Source organism: Alligator mississippiensis, chromosome 3, assembly GCF_030867095.1.
Source record: "Alligator mississippiensis isolate rAllMis1 chromosome 3, rAllMis1, whole genome shotgun sequence".
Taxonomy (NCBI): domain Eukaryota; kingdom Metazoa; phylum Chordata; order Crocodylia; family Alligatoridae; genus Alligator; species Alligator mississippiensis.
Window position 1 is genome coordinate 162,996,086 of NC_081826.1, and position 19,924 is coordinate 163,016,009.

General features: G+C 43.2%; 1 protein-coding gene across 3 annotated transcripts in view; it reads right to left on the minus strand.

The window, feature by feature from the left end:
• The window catches only part of PLPPR1 (phospholipid phosphatase related 1), a 251,523-nt gene that overhangs the window by 24,745 nt on the left and 206,854 nt on the right, over positions 1–19,924 (minus strand). For all 3 annotated transcript variants that reach the window (XM_019490796.2, XM_059724611.1, XM_019490797.2), the window contains exon 4: positions 13,385–13,517. In XM_019490796.2, the coding sequence (XP_019346341.1) occupies positions 13,385–13,517 (133 nt within the window). The remainder of the gene's footprint in view (positions 1–13,384; positions 13,518–19,924) is intronic.

The window sequence follows — 19,924 nt, forward strand, 5'->3', positions numbered from 1 at the left end:
GTGCATCTTCTTCAGGCCTCTCTGACTCCAGTGACTGCAGCTGCTCCATGGAAACTCTGTGGTACAGACACTTGAACAGAAACTAAAAAAATCACTTATTAAATAGAAAAATAAAAGTCTGTGGGATGCACAAGAGCAGCTGAGAAGGCAAGGGGGAAGAGTGGGAAGTGTGTGGGTGGAAAGGAAAGGAGAATGAGGAGGAAGAGCCCTTTATTACAGGAAAGCACAAAGCTCTGTACGTAAAGTGACAAAGAAACAATGCGGTGAAAGCTTTTGGTGTGACATCAACAGCTCTGTTTCCATGAGGCATGACTCCAGATTTTCATTAAGGTCCATTTCCTTAAAACCCACAGAGGACTCTCTATATTTGTCATGTTGGGTTTCATCTACTACAGAAGCCATTTGTTGTGTAACCCTACAATACCTGTGAGGTGAGAAGAACTCCAGGACAGGGAGTCCTGGCAGAATGACGGGCATCGTAGGAATACTGAGCTTCAGTTCATCTTTGAAGGCCAAACATAAGAACATAAGTGCCATTCTAGATTATGCCAAGGGTCCACCTAGTCCAGTGTCCTGTCTCCGACAGTGGCAGAAGTGGATACTTCAGAGCAGGAGTGTCAAACTCATCCAGCCCTGGGGGTCAGATGAGTGTTACTGGTGGTCTGTGGACTAAACTGGGACTGACCCCCTGTGCAGCATCTCTGGTGGCAAGTCCAGCCCATGCACCACACACAGTATGTGCCAGCCCCTGGGGCTGGCATGGGGAGTCTGCCGTTTGCAGTGTGCAGGTTGGACCTGGTGCTGCAGACAGCGCAGGGGGTTGGTCCAGGATGCTGTATGCAGTCCGTGCCCCAGTTCCCCTGTCCCATGTGCAGCACTGAGTCTTGCCCATGCCACAGGCAGCACAGGTGCTGTGCCAGCCTTGGGAACCATGTGCACAGCAAGTTCTGGGACCAGCATGTTCTGCATGGGGTGTGAGAGATTAGACAGTCTGTGTGCACTTACGGCAGTGCGGGGGGCTGCCATGAGGTGAACAGGGGTTGGTCCAGTGACCATCAAACTGAAAAAACCCTAACCTTTTCACTCCCTTCTGGTATGGCAACTGCTCCGTACCCCTGATCATTTTGGCTGCCTTTCACTGTACCTTTGCTAATTCTACTACATCCTTTTTGAGATGTGGAGACAAGAACTTCACATAGTGTCCAAGACATAAATGTACCATAGCCTTCTTGTGCGATCTTTTGGTTAGCTCCTGCTCGTGCATACACCAGCTTATGATGTAATCCCACATGCTCTACTGTAGGAACCATCTAATACCAAGATGCTAAGTCTTCTTCACCAGAAAATCACAAAGCTCTTCACACTGGACCTCTGCACCATTATCCCCATTGTGCAGACTGGGAACGCAGAGCACAGAGACATGAAAATACCTGTTTGACACTGCACAGCAGCTTGGTGGTAGAGCAGTAACTACCAGCCAGACCACTTGAGTCTACAGTGACCGTTGGTCCTGTTTTATACCAAACTTTCCTGTTTTTAAACCCTTTGTCCATTTTTAAATGAGGAGTGAACTACAAAAAGTCCTATTTTTCAGTTCACTGGTGGAAATACATGTCAATCATTTGTCCTCACAATTCAAGTGGCTGTGTCTAGAGGTCTGGTGGTACACACCCCGGAGAAGCAGGGTTCTCAGCTAGAGAAGGAGAGAGGAAAGCAGGTGGCCTTTTTGTGGTGGCCCTGCCCCTTGCTGCTGACTGGCTGAGAAGGTAGCAGCTCTACTCCTCACTCATGATGACTGGCCCGTCACCAAGGGGATGTCCTGTATTTTGAGGATGCGTCAGTGGCCACCCTATCTGAGTCTCAGGTCTGTGTCCTAGCCTCAAGCCCAAGTTTCCTGAACTCCCTGCTTCAAGGAATGAGAGTATGACAGAAAAGCATGACTGCATTAGTTGGGGTGCTGTATCATATTCTGCTCCCCATATAGTCAGTGGGAAGTCTGTCACTGACTACACGTGGTAACCTTTTTAGGAACACTCACAAGGTGAGCTCTGCTCCCACCTCCAGGGAGCAGGGGAGGGCCAGGGGGGGAAAGAGAGGCAGGGCCAGTTGTGGCCTCGCCCCCCCCTCACTGTCCCCTGTGTCCCTGCCATCATGGCGGAGTGCTGCCACCTGTCTGAATGCTTGTTCGCAATCTGATTGGTTGTTTGTCAGCCAATCAGAGCGTGAATAAAGTGTTATGGACAGACAGACAGATTAAGGCTTTTATACTATTAAAATGTTATAATGCTTATGGGTCCTGACCTTTGCACAACATATCATGCCCTTCTTACAGTGTATGTTCCCAGAGATCCCTATGGGAGACCCTGACAAGACCTAGGCAGAAGTGCTAGCAGAGCTTGGAAGCCTTGACCAGGTGAGAAATGGCAGACTGCAAACTTCAGAAGTGGTGAGCCAAGCCAGGCATCAACAGAAGGCCATGCAAAAGCAGGGTCTGTGTCTGTCTACTGAACTGAGATCACAAGCTCTCTGGTTTAATCTTTCCACTTACAATAAAGTCAATGATTATCTGAATCATGTAAACCTCTACTTGCTGAAAAAAGGCCTTAATTTCATTTTCCCAAGGCCCACTGTTAAGTGTTGCTGTGCGTGAAAGAAAGCTGTTGATGTAAACAGATCTGTGATATTTGTTAACCAAAATTATGCAGTTGTAAATTATGAGCTGCTTGCAACAAATCCCTCTATCAAGTCTCTTTTTTAAATATCTAAACTGGATTACATGTTACTGAGGCACAGCAGGTATGCAGCTTTATTATATGGATTTGAAAATTAATATAATGAAATACAACACTATGAACACTCCACCACCTTGCCTGTCTGAGTAAGGATGGCTTGAAACCACGATATAATCAGTCAATGGAAGGTTTAGTTAAACCGAATACCTGCATTCCATTTACTAAACAAAAACTAGATGAATCCTTAGCCTCAGTTTTCAATAAGGAAGATGACGCTGAACATGCAGGTAAATGTAGGGTGACCTGTGGGAATGATGGTGCAGAAATGTATCACAATGGTAATTAAAACTCAAACAGTTTAATACACTCACGCTGTCGGAAGGGGGAGGACAAAATAATTTCTCACCCTGAAGTCTAAAATACCTCATCTGGTTGCAAGGATTTTTAATAAATGGAGTAGTACCACCTGATTGGTGAACAGTGAATGTAGAACTTATTTTGTAAGAAAAAGGAGGAAAAAAAGATCCAGGAAACTGCAGACCAGCTAGTTTGACCTCAATAGTACATGAGGCTTTAGAACAAACTTTGAAGGAAAGAACCAAGATAATGATATAAGAAAATAGAAAAATTGGATAAAATGCAACCGGAGTTTATAAAACATGCATATATATGCACTGGCTCTCTTGTACTGTTATCTTTCTTTGATAAGAAAATCTTACAGAGAAGAAAAATGAAGTAGATCCGATCAATCTGAACTTCAGTAAAGCATTTGATACAAGCTCCATTTGAAATTATCAGTTAAGCTGGAGAAGATGGGGATTAGTTCAAGAACTGCAAACTGGGTAAGGAATTTAACTGCACTGAGAAGGGAAGTACTGGACTTGAGAGAGGTTGCTAGTGGAATTTCTAAAGTATCAGTCTTGGGATCAATCTTATTAAATAGCTTCATTAATTATGTTAGCGCAAAAAAAAAAAAAAAAAAAAAAAAGGAGTGTGCTAATACCATCTGCTGAAAAAATGAAGCTGAGAGGCTTTGTAAATATAAAAAGAGAACCCAAATATCATACGGGAAGAACTGTATTGTCTCAAAGACTGAGGAAAGGAAATGGGATGTAATTTAATAAACAAATGCTAGGAAATTTAGAATAAAGGCATGAATACTTTTGAATTTTAAGTGTGGGCATTCACATACGGGCAGTCCTCAATTTACAATGTTTTGAGTTACGTTACACACTTCCAATGTTTCTAAATTGACGCCATTTCAACTTTCTGATGTCAGTTTCAACTTTACAACCCTTGATCGGATGTGACGCCATGCCAGCGAACAAGTCACTGTGTCACCCATCTCCCTGGAGAACATCTGCCCAAACTTCCTTGGAAACTTTCTTTAAGAAAGCAGACAAGACTCCAGAAAAACCTGCAGCCAAGACTCCTGAGAAGACTCCAGCCAAGAGCCCTTCAAAAAGTCCAAAGTCACCTCAAAGAATTCCTTCCAAATCAATATGATTGCTATTTACAATATAAATATGTCATATTGAATGAAACAGTTTGAATGTTTGTAATGGTTGCCCATTAGCCAGTTTCAGGAAGAAGATAAGATTTATCTCCTTATCTAGGTCATTGTTTTGGACTACGTGTGGAAAATCCAGACTTTGCTTAAAGTTTTAACTCTTGAATTTTATCTTTAGAAGTCTTTTACAAAGAGAACCTGAAAATTGACCCTTAAGCAAATATCCTGAGTTCCGAGAGATCAAACCCTAGAGCCTTTTGACCAGATTGGTAAGAAAAGGTCACTTGATCCGAGCCCAAATTTGGGGGTAATGACAGGTTTGAGTAGGAGTGGCCCAAGACGGCAGCTCACTCAATAAAAACTGTAACTTACTCTCCCAAATTGGAGGTGACTATACTTGCAGAACAACGAAGGAAGAATCGCAAGTGTAGGCCGGATCAGACTGATCACCTGAACCACCCTCTCCGTGAACACGAATCTCTTAGTTCACGCTGAAGCTGCAGAGCGCCCGAAAGGGACTGAAGGAAGGGGACTTATTCCTATCAGTATTGAAGCCAGCCCATTGAATCGTATTGCTGAGGCGAGCCCATTGAACCGTACTACTGAGGCCAACCCATTAAATTGTACTACTGAGGAATGAAACCATATTTAGGTGTTTGGCTTCTCGGAATTCTAGGATTGTAAGTATATTATGAAAAATAATAGTATTGATTCAAATTTAACTTTTAGTTGTAATTGTAGTTGTTTTTGTAATACTAATTCTTATAGCATTGCTTGGGAAGGAAGTGCATTCGGAGCATTGTTTCTGATATATGTAATTATTGTGTTCTTAATGTTTGTGGTGTTTCTTAAAGCTAAGCAGTGCTATATACGTAGCAAAGAATTTTAAAATAAAATTGTGTTGTACGAATTAAGTGTGTAACCATTGTGAAATCGTGCAATCAACTAACCACTCCCCCAGAGCCAGTGCATCAAAACGAATCAGTAAATTGTGTGGGATTTTCTCTATTCCATAACCCACTAGAGACAAAATATATTAATGTAGCTGTATTACTCATCTATAATAGATTGAGTACAAAATTCTGGGTTATTTTTGGTGAAAACAGGGTATCGGACCTTGGTTCAGGAACCAATCCCCCATTTGTAACATGGTTTCCTATGGGAAGATAGGTTCCAAGTTACGTTTTGACTTAAGATGCCGTTTTCAGGAACCAATTGTGTCATAAGTCTGAGGACTGCCTGTACTTCTAATCGATCAGAGTAATCTTTCACAGACCTCTTAGTCTGTGGATGCCCTGTGGTCAACTGCTTTAGATCAGTGGTTCTTCACCTCACTTGACTCTAGATACACATTAGACTCAAGGCAACCTTCAGAAAATGCTAGCTCTTAGATTTCACTCATTTTTTGACTACAGAACAATAATAGAACAATTCTTCTCTTGCAAAGAACTTAGAAGGACCACAACGGGTTAGAAAGTTTTTAGCACTGTGGATTCTTATTTGAAATATCTAGGTGTAACTTATGAATCATGTGTAGGTGCTTGCGTACCCGGTGCTAATAATGTGCATCACCCTTATAAGTATCTCATGGCTGCCCATGACACCCTGGTTGAGAATCATCACTGTAGACTCGTGATGTTTGACTTCTGGGCCATGGGAGTATATCATCTGGCCTTTGGGGCTCCCCACAGATCTAGAAATGTGGTGTTGGAGGGAGGGGTGGCAGTATCACTAATTGCCACAGCTTCTACTGCCTGTGGGCCAGATAACATGGCCCCATGTGCTGAATCACACCAGCATATGGGAACACTGTGGCTGGATACAGCATGCGGGGCCAGGCCTTCGCTCAGGTTTGCTTTGCAACTGGATCCAGTGCACAAGGCAAGGCTGACACTGTCAGGCAATGACCTTGAACCTTGGGGCCACAGCCTGATCATCCCAGCCTGCTGCCCTATAGATGGCTGGTCAAGGCTGCCCTGAAGCCTCCAGAAGGGCCTAACCCTCTGCCCACTCACTGGCACTGGAGTGGCTGGCCAGGGACAACCAACCCTCCAGTTCCCCTATATAAACCCCTGACCCAGAACAGGAAGTGTCTGGGCAATGGGGTTTAACCTGATCCCAGACTCTCTTTCTGTTCCCTCTGGTTTGTGTTCTGCCTTCAGTTGATCTCCTATTCCTTGACTTGACCTGCCCTCTGACTCCACCCTCTGTCTGATCCCTCAGCTTCCTGACTTGGCCTGTTCCAAGACCCAGTTCTCAGACGGACCTCCTGGCTTCCTGACTTGGCCTATACCTGGATTCTGCTTGCTCTTTCTAACCCAGGTCAGTACTTTGTTTCCCCAAGTGGCCCCTCACCTGGCCACCCATGACCCCGTGTGACAGCCGCACAGGACTTATGTATGGCTGGATCTGGTGCATGAGGCTGGGCTGGCACATGGGGGTGACCTGCGGATTAACCCCACATGCTGACCCCATGTTGGATCCACCCCACACACGGATCCTGATTGTGAGGTCCAGCCCATAGACCATTCCCATGTCACTCATCCAGCCCATGGATGTACCACAATTGCTTCATTCACTGTCATATACACAATTAGAATCTCAATTTTCCCTGCCTCTAGTGTCGTGGAGTTAATGGAGATTCAAACATTAACAAAGCACTTGTCTTCCATGAAGTCTTGCCAATTTGTACCACATGAGACTCTGTCCCCTTATGTTCCAACTCTGCTAAATATTTCCAGGGAGTATCTACCATACACTTTTCCGAGTGTATCTTGCACTGATTCAACTGGCTGTACAAAAGCCCATGACAAAACTCTCAGGTGACTGGATCCTCAGTGGCTACAACAGCCATGCTTCAGTTAGCATGTTTTCTGGTACTTAATTAATTCCTTAGGCAGAATACACAACATTAGAGTATTAATGTCAGTGTATTATATGCACTTACATCCAGGTACACGTAGGACAGAGTTCAAGGTTCTTCAATGTTCACTGCATGGGTGCACTGTCAAGGTCATCTTTAACCTCATTAACTCCACATCATATAATTTGCTCTCAGACTGTGTATCTTCTACTTGATTCTAAATTACTGGTAATAGCTATCTCTTATTTTGTGCCGCCTTTGTTGGTGTTGATTCCAGGCTTTGCCCATCACACTCAATATGCATGCGTCTACACGTAGCCATACAGCACATTTGTTACTGTGCCATCACTTAGTACTTCCCTTTGGAAATACTAAAAGACAGCACAGTAACAGCCCATATTACATGGCACCGGCTGCCCACAATTATTTTTGGCTGCTATGTCGCCATAGCAATGCGCTATAATGAGGGAGCACGTTGCTATGCAATGTAGCAGTAGCATCATGGTTTTTGCCAATGGACGCTACGGTGCCATTGTGCCTTCTGTAGACATACCCTATATGTTTGAAATTAGTTTTAATTCCTCCTTTAAATTCACCAGTTTACAATGTGTAGCTCTTTGTGATAATCTGTTAGTTCTCATAAGACTTACAAAATAATTGGGTGCGTTGTACAGAGCATTTATGTCAAAGCCATTGAATAACAAATGTTTTTATAATTATTTTGCCATATGTTTTGCTTTTTGTTTTACTGGGTTTTATTATTTTTTTAAAATCCATGTTCTTAACTGTAAGAATTTATTTTAGAAACAAATATACTTTACTTTGATCTTCAGAATTTTCATAAATCCATAGAATAATCAACATTTTCTCTGGATGTATACATCATGTTATTTCATTGTGAGATTCTCACCCAAGAACTCAGACAAGATGGTTTAGAAAGGAATGACCCTACCTTCAGCAGGAAGTTGGACTAGATGACCTCCTAAGGTCCTTTCTAGCTCTAGGATTCTATTACTTTAAAGGAAGATTAATGCGCTACTTGTAGAATAAAGCCCTTGTCCAGCCATGGCCAATTTTTCCCCATTAGCCTCTGAAACTTCACTGACAAAATTTCAAAGTACACCCCCCAAGCACCCACAAATACTCCATTTGTACAGAAACTCCCAGATTGCTTGTACAAATATGGGCTTGAGGTCAGAAACGTAATGTGTGTGTGCACTTTTTGCAAAGACGATATAGGAAGTCAGTTAAAGAGGGCCTGAAATGAGATTAACAGTTAATCTACTGAGTCAAACCATAAATCATTGAATCATAGACAATTAGGGTTGGAAGGGACCTCAGGAGGTCATCTAAGTCCAACCTCCTGCTCAAAGCAGGACCATCCCCAACTAGATCATCCCAGCCAAGACTTTGTTCAGCCGGGTCTTAAAAACCTCCAAGGATGGAGAGTCCGCAACTTCTCTGGGTAACCTGTTCCAGTGCTTCATCACCCTCCTAGTGAGAAAATTCTTCCTGCTATCTAACCTAAACTTCCCTTACTGCAACTTGAGACTGTTGCTCCTTATTCTGCCATCTGCCACCACTGAGAACAGTCCAACTCCATCCTCTTTGGAACCCCCCTTCAGGTAGTTGAAGGTGGCTATTTAATCCTCTCAGTCTCCTTTTCTCTAGACTAAATAAAGCCCAGTTCCCTGAGCCTCTCCTCAGAAGTCATGCAACCCAGCCCCTGAACCATTTCCATTGCTTTCCACTGGATTCTGTACAATTTGTCCACATCCTTTCTGTAGCGGGGGGCCCAAAACTGACCACAGTACTGCAGATATGGCCTTACCAGTGCTGAATAGAGGGGAATAATCACTTCCGTTGAACTGCTGGCAACAGTCCTACTAATGCAGCCCAGTATGCCATTAGCTTACCTGGCAACAAGGGCACACTATTGGCTCATATTCAGTTTATTGTAACACCCAAGTCCTTTTCTGCAGAGCTGCTGCCCTGCTAGTCAGCCCCCAGCCTGTACTGGTGAATGGAACTGTTATGTCCTAAATATAGGACTTTGCACTTGTCCTTGTTGAACCGCATGAGATTTCTTTTGGCCCAATCCTCCAATTTGCCTAGGTCTCTCTGAATCCTAGCCCTATCCCTCAGCTACTACTCCCTCCAGCTTGGTGTCATCTTCAAACTTGCTGAAGGTGTACTCTGTGCCATCTTCCAGGTCGTTGATGAAGACATTAAACAAAACAGGCGCCATGACTGACCCCTGGGGCACCCCACTTAATACCAGCTGTCAGCTAGATATTGAGCCATTGATTACTACCCTCTAAGTCTCATGCTTTAGCCAATTTCTATCCACCTTACAGTCCATTCATCCAGGCAATACCTTGCCTGCGAGAATGTTGTGGGAAACTGTATCAAAAACCTTGCTAAAATCAAGTTAAAGCAAGTCAGTGAGCTACAGCCCCGCCAAAGGTAAGGGCCTGGAAACATGACACATTTGCACCAATTGCATTTATATCAGTTTTATACACCAGTGTAAATTACATGAATGTCCAGAGTGGACAGACAAACAGAAACAGCAATACCAATGGTACACTGTTATACCCCCCCCCCCCCACTAGGTGGGGGGGGGGGGGCTGTCTGCATTCAGTTCAGAAGTTTACATCATTTGTCCATTCCTTCCTTACTGGTGTAAAAGTCAACTACACAGGTGTAAACATGTCACGCATTCAAGTCTTAAATCTAGCTGAGCATCTTATTTTTGATGCCAATGCATCTTTATCTTGGAGACGGTAGAAACAGATTTACTGGGATGAGTTTAATTTCAGCCGTTTCCAAAACAAAGTTCTCTGGGTGCAATTCACTATTAGTGCAGAAGGTCAGGCTCCATGCTCTGCTTCAACCTCCACAGCCCAGGGATGGGTTCTCCATTGAGATCCCACGTACTCCAGCACAGCATCCCACAAAGGTGGTTGCTGAAGTTGCAATTACAGATCCAGTGGCATCCGTACTCCTTGAACCCCTTGATCCAGAAGAACTTTGGCTATCCCTATATATGCAATGTGTCTGTGCTGCAACCCCACATTGTGCCTCAGTCTGCTGGAGGGTCTATAATCATATCTAGACATTATCTAGATAGAGCCCAAATACCTAGGTACAGTGTAGGCAGTACACTGTATAATCAGTACACTGATTTTGCCCTCAGTAGTGAATGATGAAATTCACAAGTGGAGTCACTGGCATTTGGAGGCACTTTGCTTGTCCAAGGAGATATTTAGTGTCTGGCAAGATCAGGCCAGTCCCATGTTCTGATTAAGCTAATGGAAACAGCACCAGTTGGAGAAGCTTGCTTGTTTATTTTAGTTCAGTTTAAATTAACATTTGCTTAAACTGCAATGTAGCTGCACTGGAAAACAAATTCTGTTAGTAGGTTCTCTACCAGATTCCCAGCAGATGTATGTTAGTGTAGATCCCTTGAGGTTTCTGCAGCTGCATCATTACAATGGGATTTATCTGATTTCAGCACATGAAAAAAAACACATAAAAGTTCCCCTCCTGGTCCCTTTGGGCCCAAGGTCACTACAAGGAGAGGGCCCTCAGCCCCTCACAGGAGTCATTCACCACAGAATCAGGCAGTGCTAAACAAGAAAACAGAACTGCAGGGGACTAGCTGGATCAACAAGTCCAATCTCCTGCATTTGCAGGCAATCTTGCAATAGATGCAATGTCCATCGGTCTCTGGTTGGGTTGGGTACTTGGAAGTCTCAGATCAAACCCAAAATCCACTGAAGTCAATGGGAATCTCTCCTTTAATTGACTTTGGAAGAAATGTGTCTTGGGCATTTGTAGACATCCTCTGGTGTGGGGCAGGTGCTTTAATCAGAGTGGCTTGAAGAGCCACTCTAATTAAAGCACCTGGAGTATCACATGCATCAGCATCCCCACACGAAAAATGGCAGCGGGGGAGCTTTAACTGAAGCTCGTTGAATGAGCTCTAGTTAAAGTGCTCCTGCCACCATTTTTCAGCACAGGGACACTGATACACATGACGCTGGCGTCTGCTTAAGTGTGGTAATTACCACGTTCCAGCAGACTTGATTAATCGACTCGAGTAATTACAGTGTCAGAGCAGCCTCCCTGGATGTGTGTAGGAACCCTTGGAGGCTGAAGTCAATTGTTTTTTCTTTACAGTAGTAAACACCTTAGAAGGTATCCATGTGCAAAGCGTTATAATTTTTCCATACTTACACATTGGTCACGTCATTGTTTGGAATAAGACGGCTACCATTACCTAACAACTGTAACTCCCTAAAACTGGACTTGGATTAGAGCTGTTTAAACATTTTCAAGATTTCAAAGGAAATTTATCATCAATATTTTGAAAAATGTGAAATTATTTCTGCAAGCATTTAACAAATGATTGTGCTGATTTTCACCCAGTTCCTGTTCTTGCATTCTACAGTAAAAAGATATTTCTTTAAATTAAAAAAAACCCCCACCCATTATGCAAAAGATGAAATCATCCTACGTTTACACAAGACCAATATTTAAAGCCATTCATAAGAAGGCTAACTTTCTCTCCCTTTGGAAAAACAAATAAACCCGCCAAGCCAAGATTGATTTCCGTAGCAAAGTTAATACTTTGCTACTCTCAGAGGCTGCATTGTACCAGAGCTGTATTTTTTTCTGAAAAAGAAAAATGATACAGTGAATACTTAGAAGTAAAGCTAATTAAAATGAAGGCAGAGAGAGAGAGAGATCTATAAGAAAATATATACAGAAAATGTTTTAGCTTAGCTGGTCTGAGCTCTTTTAGCACTGACCCCATAGGCAAGAATATTTGATTAGTTCATTTTAACATGCTGACTTTGCTGGAACAGCAAAACAGCCCTGAGTGCCTGAGTGGAATCCAGGATCCTGGTCTCTGTAAATGGTAGCTTACTACCCATTAATATATCCTAGAGGGTATCCTAAGTTCAGGGGTATTTTATTTTTAATTAAGAGTTCTTTAGTCTTTTATTTTCATACACACACGTGCTACCTCTGAATAACTGATCAGGGAACTATCATGCTTAAGGATGGACTGTCCCTGGGTTTTGTGTAGGGGGAGAAACAGTGTAGAAGGTCTTTACCCTCTGCCACTCCATCTCCAAGCAAATAGCCAAGAGCTATCCCATCAGTTTTTGGGGAAGTATAAAAACTGTGAGGGCTGCCCCAGGTTTGCACTCACTGCCATGAAAAGATGCTTAGAAGTAGCAGGAAAGGTGGTGAACAGGTGGGACTATACATCTTCTGCCTCAGCCTAGCCTGACTTGGGGAAACAAACCTCACAAAAAGAACTTAAGGAAGGAGAGGCTGTTCCTGAGGCACAATCGCCACCCTGGTCCCAACCAAGGTAGAGTAGATGCACTCTAGCCAGGCTGGGACATAAATAAAAATGTGATACCTCAGTCCTTTTGTTTCCAGGCAAAACAGTCAAGAATTGGAAGGGGGAGAGGAGAAACACAGCTAGTGCTGCATAAACCCCATTTCTTTGGGCTAGATGACGACTTCAGGTATAGCCCCATGCAGGGGGGACATGTAAGGTGCATTACTTCAGGAATAACCTCAGGAGGGGCTGTGACTCCCGATTCACACTTCTTCCTGCCATTGCTACATGGAGGACAGTGATGACCACTGGCATATGCTAGAAACAAATTACTACCTCTCAGTCCAGGCCCCAGCTCAGCTACATACACCAGTGAGTAGGCAGAGCTGAGACTCCAGCCATTCCTGTCCCTGAATGACCACTCCTTGGAAGTTCCTTCTTTTTACCAGTTTCTTAGCAATTACCTCAAAAAAGGCTATCATTAAAAATCAGATGACTATTATACAGGGGACTCAGCTAGGGTTTTTTTGTTTTTGTTTTTTTTTTGGGGGGGTGCTCAGTTCACTCAAACATTACATGGATTCTAAATGATCTTGGAAAAGAGGATATGAAAGATGACTCACTCCCTATTAATGTCAATGAGGGAATTATTCAGATCAGAATTTGATGGGTGACCTTTCTTCACAGGTCCCGGAGAAGTGTTTAGCTCAGCAAAAAAAAGGACGCAAATCAGCTCTTCGCAGCATGATTTGGCACATTTGAAACATTACTATGCAAATTGCATGGGGAACTATCCCTCTGAAGGAGGAAGGAGCCCACAGAGATTTCACAGCTTAATTAGTTTTGTCCTGTAGATCATAAGGTTATCTGATTTGTTGCAAGCAGGGGCGAAATGCAGTGCATTTATGGATGCTTACCTATAAACCTTATGATTCTTCGAAGTAACGGGTTCAGGTAGCAGCATTCTCCAGTCAAAATTGTTTTCTCCTGGACAATCAGGGTTTCTCGGGTTGACTTTATGAAATACATGGATATCTCACCAATGAAAATCTAAAGTTGGGGAACCAAAAAGAAAAAAGGAAGATTAGGAATCACGTCATGTACCCGTATGTGGGGGCTGAAGTCAGGCCCACAGGAAATACTTTTGTCCCAATTTGCCTACACAATATGTTTAAACTGTGTCTTGACGAGGAAAAAAAAAGGTGTGTTCTTGAGCTCAATTCACTAGCCTGAGTTCACTAATAAGCAGTAAAATCCTTGCCAAGAAAAGGCAGTTTGTAGTTTTCACTCATGTTAGTGGGTCAGAGCAATTTTTCTTTCCTTTGAGGCTGCCAACAAAAATGCTGAGTTAGTGTTGATTGGTTTATGGGCATGGTTTATGTGAGACGACACCTCCTAAGCAAGAACTGGTTTGAGGTCACTAAACTCATTTGACACAGGTCACTGAACAGTCATCAGAGGTCATCTTTCAGTCTACTGGTTGGACTGAATTTGAACTGGTGGCCTACCAAGAAACAAAGACTCCGGTGGTCCGTTGATTTTTATCTCCACTATATTATGCTATATATTTGTGTGCGTGCGTGCGTGAGAGTATATTTGCATAAACTCAGCGCAATCAGACCATGCATTCACTGTCCCAGAGCCACTGTTCACTTTCTGTAAGACTGTCGTTGGGGTTAACTTGGTAAGCTGGGCTGTCAATCAGACTTAGCCAAGGTCTGCTGCCAATGAAGGACACTAGAAATCTGACTTCAGTGGGAGTGGAATTATGCCAATGCTGAGTGCTTCTGAAAAAACACCCCTTTGTATTTTACACATCTGCATGTTATAGAGAAGCAATTTTTAGTATGCTTCAATGGAAAAAGAAGCCTGCTTGAAGAAGTGGTAAAATGATTTTATATAAAAAAGAGCACTCAAAGCAATTTTATGCAACTGAGCTATTAAAAACATGGGAAATGAAACTGCCCCATTAGAGGAGAGCCAAAGTAGTGTATAATAAAATGCATACACACAGCTTGAGAATAAATAGCAAGCAACTATTCTTGGACTGCTTGGCTTGTTGAAACAGTGTGTTGTTTCAAGGGCAACGATTTATTCTTATTAAACTGCATGAGCATCCTTATTGATTATTTAAGAACATTCAAGCCAAATGCGCTCAGCCTCGTTATAATTCTAACCACTGAGGGGTGGAGACATGGGGTTATAAAATGCACATCAATAATGGAATTGGAGAGGCAGGGGCCAAAATATGGAAGCCTTACTGATATATCACCTCTATCCAGTTTAATTCCATTTGTTCTTGAGCGAGTTGGTGTGTAGTTCAGTACAATTCAATTCACTAGCTCAAGGGGAAGGGCTAGAAAATGAGGTAGCAGCCACACCAACATAGTTTAAAAGCAGCCCTTGATACTCTGCACCTTCCCCCACTATCTTTTTCAACCCATGTAAATAGCACTCATAAGATCCTGTCCTAAAGAGCTTCCAAGCTGACTTAAGTCAAAGCAATGATGTGCAAATAGGTGGATAAAAGAATCTTCTTAGACAAAGAGCCAAGATGGTTTTGGTTTTGTTTTGGGGTTTTTTTTGGGGGGGGGGGTAGGGGGTTGGGAGGATAATATCTTTTATTGGACATTCTTTCAGAGGCAAAGGCCTTCTTCAGGTGAAGGGCAGCTAAATATTTTCAAACAAGGGCATCTTAATACAAGACACAATAATATTGACCAAAATAATACTACTTTAAAATAAATCTATTTTTTAAATGTCTTTGAATTTAAAAAAAAAAAATTGAATCCTTCCCCTCCCCATCTCTAATTTGAGGATCCTAGCCCACTTTTCCAGTTTCAAACTACTCTTTTGTGTGTGTCTTGGTATAACTCTAACTCAACCCCACAACCTTGATTACTTCTCATTTCCAAAAGCACAACCAAACAATTCATGGCCCTTAATTTGGATGCAGACAGTCCTTCACATTTCTGTTTATGCCCAACTAATGTTGTGCTTAAAATGGATTATTTGTAAGCAAAGCGTAGCACAATGGGACTGACTTCTTTCCAGATGGTTTGAGAGCAGTAGAACTCCACTGACTTTCCTGATTTAGATCCTGAATCAGCATGCGCTCAGTTTTAAGCATCCAAGTAGTCTAGGTGATTTCACTTATGTGCTTAAAGTTATACACATTCTGAAGTATCCTGCTGAATCAGAGCCGTAAACCAGTCACACCAGAATCAGGCCTGTAGTAACTTAGGTTATTCAATTCCAAATATGAATGACATATAGTATTAGGTATTTGGCAAAGCAGCTACTATCATACACTTCCAGTAGGGAAAAAATGTAAGGCTGAAAAGCTGCCGTTTCATACAAGCTCCCTACTTAATTAAACAGAGGACATGGTGAGAAAATTACATTGGTGGGTGGAGCCTTTTATTCTGTTCTGTATCAGATGTTCATTGGATTTGTGAGGGAGAGACAGACGCACGTACCCCTAACGTGTTGTAATCTATTTCCTTCCAGGATCTATCCAACCTTTATTATTCTCTCTAGCACAGCCTTCTAGTCTTCTCTAATTGGTGCGGACAACCAGGAGCCTATGATCACTCCACAACTTGATTCTGTTCTTAACCACAACAATGTAAATTAGGAGTTGCTTCATTAAAGATAACGAATTTAAATTGCTAGGAGACTAGTACCAGTTCTTTTGGGATCCTGGGATATCTCTTTGTTGTCATAAGATGTATGCATTTTCTTGCATATCTGTTCTTGGCTGCCCTTGTCATCACTGTATATCCTCATGGATCATGTCTGCACAGTAAATTTACTATGCCTAGTGGCAGTTCCCTCAAGCACAGCACAGTTCTCCACATGTACTGCCTCTTAAACCAGAAGCAGTACAGCTGCATTTGCAGGGCACCGCAGGCAGGCAGGTTAGTCAGCGTTAATTAATTACTCTGCCCTAAGTTTTGCAAAGATGCAGTAACATTGCTTCCTGTTTAGAAGGCAACCCATGTGAAGAAGGTGGGGTGGGCTTGAGGACAGTCACAAACAAAAACTGGCCTTTCAAACAACAAGTACTAATACATACATAAAATAGAACTGATCCTGGTAAAAGGATCCACCAGTAGCTTAGTTTTGCATGTCAAATATTAGACAGCAGAAGTTCTGCTTCCTAGGAATTAGACATTCATTCCAAGGTCTCTTACTCTATGTTAAAAAAGTCATGGACACATGAGTAAGTTAACCTGTGTCAAGTCAAGCTGTCCCACGTTAAAAGAAAACAGCTGCTAATATGTGACACAGCCTCAAACAAATGCGTTAGCCTGCCCCAGCAGTGGCATATTTACTTCTAAAAGAATCAAGAGTAATTCTACCATTCTTATAACTACCTATGGGCTTCCAAGGCACAGACTGTTCTTTCATGTGCAGCTGCCATAGTGCAATTTGCTCCAGGTTTATGTTTCAAGCACCGTGGGCACGTTTACACACGAAATTAATTCAACTGAAAAACTGGTGCATTCACGCTGGAGTTTATTGCCCCTGGGTGCCACGTTTATACATGTGCCTGGGATTACAGCATGTTGAGCCAGGTCAGAGTAGCACCAGCTAGCAGGGGACCCGGGGGGTCAGCCCAGGGCGGCTTCAACACAGCTCAACATGCTGTGGAGGGGCTGGCTGGGGCACGAGGGTGCTCCAGTGTGGGGCTAGCTAGCAGGCAGCCCCTGCAGTGAAGCACCCTTTTCCCCAGCCAGCCCTGTCAGCATCTACACATGTGTTGTGGTGCGCTAAATAACACCACCATAGGACAGTACTTGTGTTGACAAGTACTGACCTATGGTGGCATTTATTAGTATACTGCAGCCTAATAGGGCTGCATGTGTAGAAGCTGAGACTTTACTGAAGAGCTAATTAGGCAGGTCTTCAGTAAATTTCTCATGTAGCTGCACCCAGTGTCTTGATTCCTGTGTCACAAACCAGAGGAAATCTATAACTGAAATTATGAGAAGATTTTGTTCTGAAACATGCACACCAATTTTTCTGCTCCAGTCTGTTTTATAAAAGGTATCATTATTTTGATGGTGCATAAAGGCCCTAGTTGGATGCCATATACACACACAGATCAGAGGCTACCCCGCCCTGAAAGACTGGAATTCCCCTTTCTCCTGCATTGCTGACACAAATCAGTCCCATAAAAAAAACTATCTACTTTCTTGTTCCCTTCAATCTCTTCCTGAATAAAATTCCTTCCATCCACTATAATTTTCCCAGCCCTTGCTCCTTCCTTGAACACTGGTGTCAAAAGGTCCTTTTCCTTCAATAAGGGACCATACCCAAAATTCGTCAATCTGCCACTGTCCATAAATTTTCTATTCGCTTTTCCTGGAGGCTGACATTCATCTAAGGACTGGCTGTCCTCTAAACCAGTGTTTCTCAACCAGTAGGTCGCAATACAAAAGTAGGTTGCAAGAATATTTGAAAGGGTTGAAAGCAGGTCCCCAGAAAAAACCCCATGAAAGCACACGTTTCCCCTTGCAGGCTGGCAGCGTTCCAGCCTGCAAGTGGTTGCTTGGGATGATTGGAGACAGTGGGCACATGTGAGGCAGACACATGTAGCCAGCATAGAGCAAGGCCAGGTTGTGGGAGCGGCCCCAGCCACTGGACGCAGGTAAGTATGTTTTGGGGGGGGGGGGGGTGCACACGTGCCTGCCTGAGCTGGGGATTGTGGCTGGGCATGGAGCTGCGATGTGGGGGGGGGGGGGAGGGGGGAGTGGGGGAAGAAAGGCAAGGGGAGGTAGGAGTGGTTCTTCACAGCGGGGAGCTGTGTGCCTGGCCCAGCGGCATGGGACAGTGCTCATATACGCAGGGTCCTGCACTCACTTCTTACGCTCTGGTGCAAACAGGAGGGAGGCAGCTGGGGGCCCCCTCTGGCAGGGCTGGGGGAGGGGCAGGGGACTGTGGATCAGGAGTGAGGGGCACCAGCAGGACCAGGGGCTGTGATTTGGGGGTGAGGGACACCAGCAGGGCCCGAGGGGGCAGGGGACTGAGGGTTGGGCACCAGCAGAGCCAGGGGCAAATGGGTCCCAATATGAAAAAGGGTTGAGAACCACTGCTCCAAACTTCCCTCTTCAGCAAAGACCCCAGAAGGTTCAGTGCAGTTGGCTGGCTTATTACATATAGAGAGAGACAGGTCACACCATCGTGATCTGCTGGGTCCCTCTTCATTTCAGGGTCCAATTTAGAATCACCCTCTTTGCTCTTCAGATCCACCACAGACTCACTCCAGTATGTTTCTAAAAGCTTCTCTCTTCTCTGCTCTCCTCTGTGTCCTATGTAGTCTTAGCATAGTTAAGATGAGAATCTGCATCTGGAACAACCTCCCCAATGTTTCTTGACTTCTTCAATTCCCTGTGTTTTATTTCAACTCTCCCCATGAACATGAGAGAGATCACCCATAAGAATTCTTGCTTTACAGTAAACACATCTTTTGCTGTCCCCCTTGTTTTCCTTTCTCCCTCAACCATTATTTATTTCAGGAATTTATGTTATAATACTGTAAAAATGTAGTGGGGTCTTATGAAAGAAGCTGCAACAAAGTATCATCATGGTGTCAGTGAGATTTCCACATGTACAGAAAGGAAAGAATATTACCTGAAGGAGAACTAGAAATAGAATTTTCCCAGTCATCTGTGAGTATCTAAAATCTGACTGTAAGAGAAAAGTATTTTACCAGTTGCCATGAGAAATGCAGATAGCATCATTTTAGATCAGAATTAAAAAGGTGACATGACAAGAGAGACTCATATCACTTATGGACCAGAAGCATCTTTTAGGTACTTAAATGTTGTCCGCTACTATATTACTTGAGTACCTCACAATCTTTTAACATATTTATTCTGGCAACATATTCTGAATGAGTCTCTACTATACCCACGTATAGTGTGAACCAATGCATAAGTCGACATCCCTGAGGTCAGACAGGAAATTCTGTTTCAAGAAAGGAAGTAAGGCCTGATTTTCCACTTTGCACTCCAATTAGCTAACCACTCGGCCATTCTTCAATTCTTTTAATGGTATTCTTTTAATAAGATATTGCCATTGGCTTTAGATTTCACCAGTAATCAGCTCAAGGTGTGAAGATGCTGCATGCTAGGAGATATTGACTAAATTTAATGTAACTGAGAATTTGTGTAGCTGTATTTTTAATGGCAGTACATGAGCAGGAATGAACTAAATCACTCAAGAGCAGAGCACTTAATTTGTAGCCAAGGGAAGTGGCTTGAGAAGGACACAGTATATGAGACAAGCTGTGAAAAAAATACATTAGAAATGGCAAAGAAAAGTACTCAAAGTGTTGAGAATTACAGTGTTTTCAACTCCAAATAATGAATTTTAAAGATTATTCTGTAGCCGTAAGGCTCTGAAAAATGACTTTCTCTGGAGTAAGCCTTTCCTGCTGAGCAAGGCTA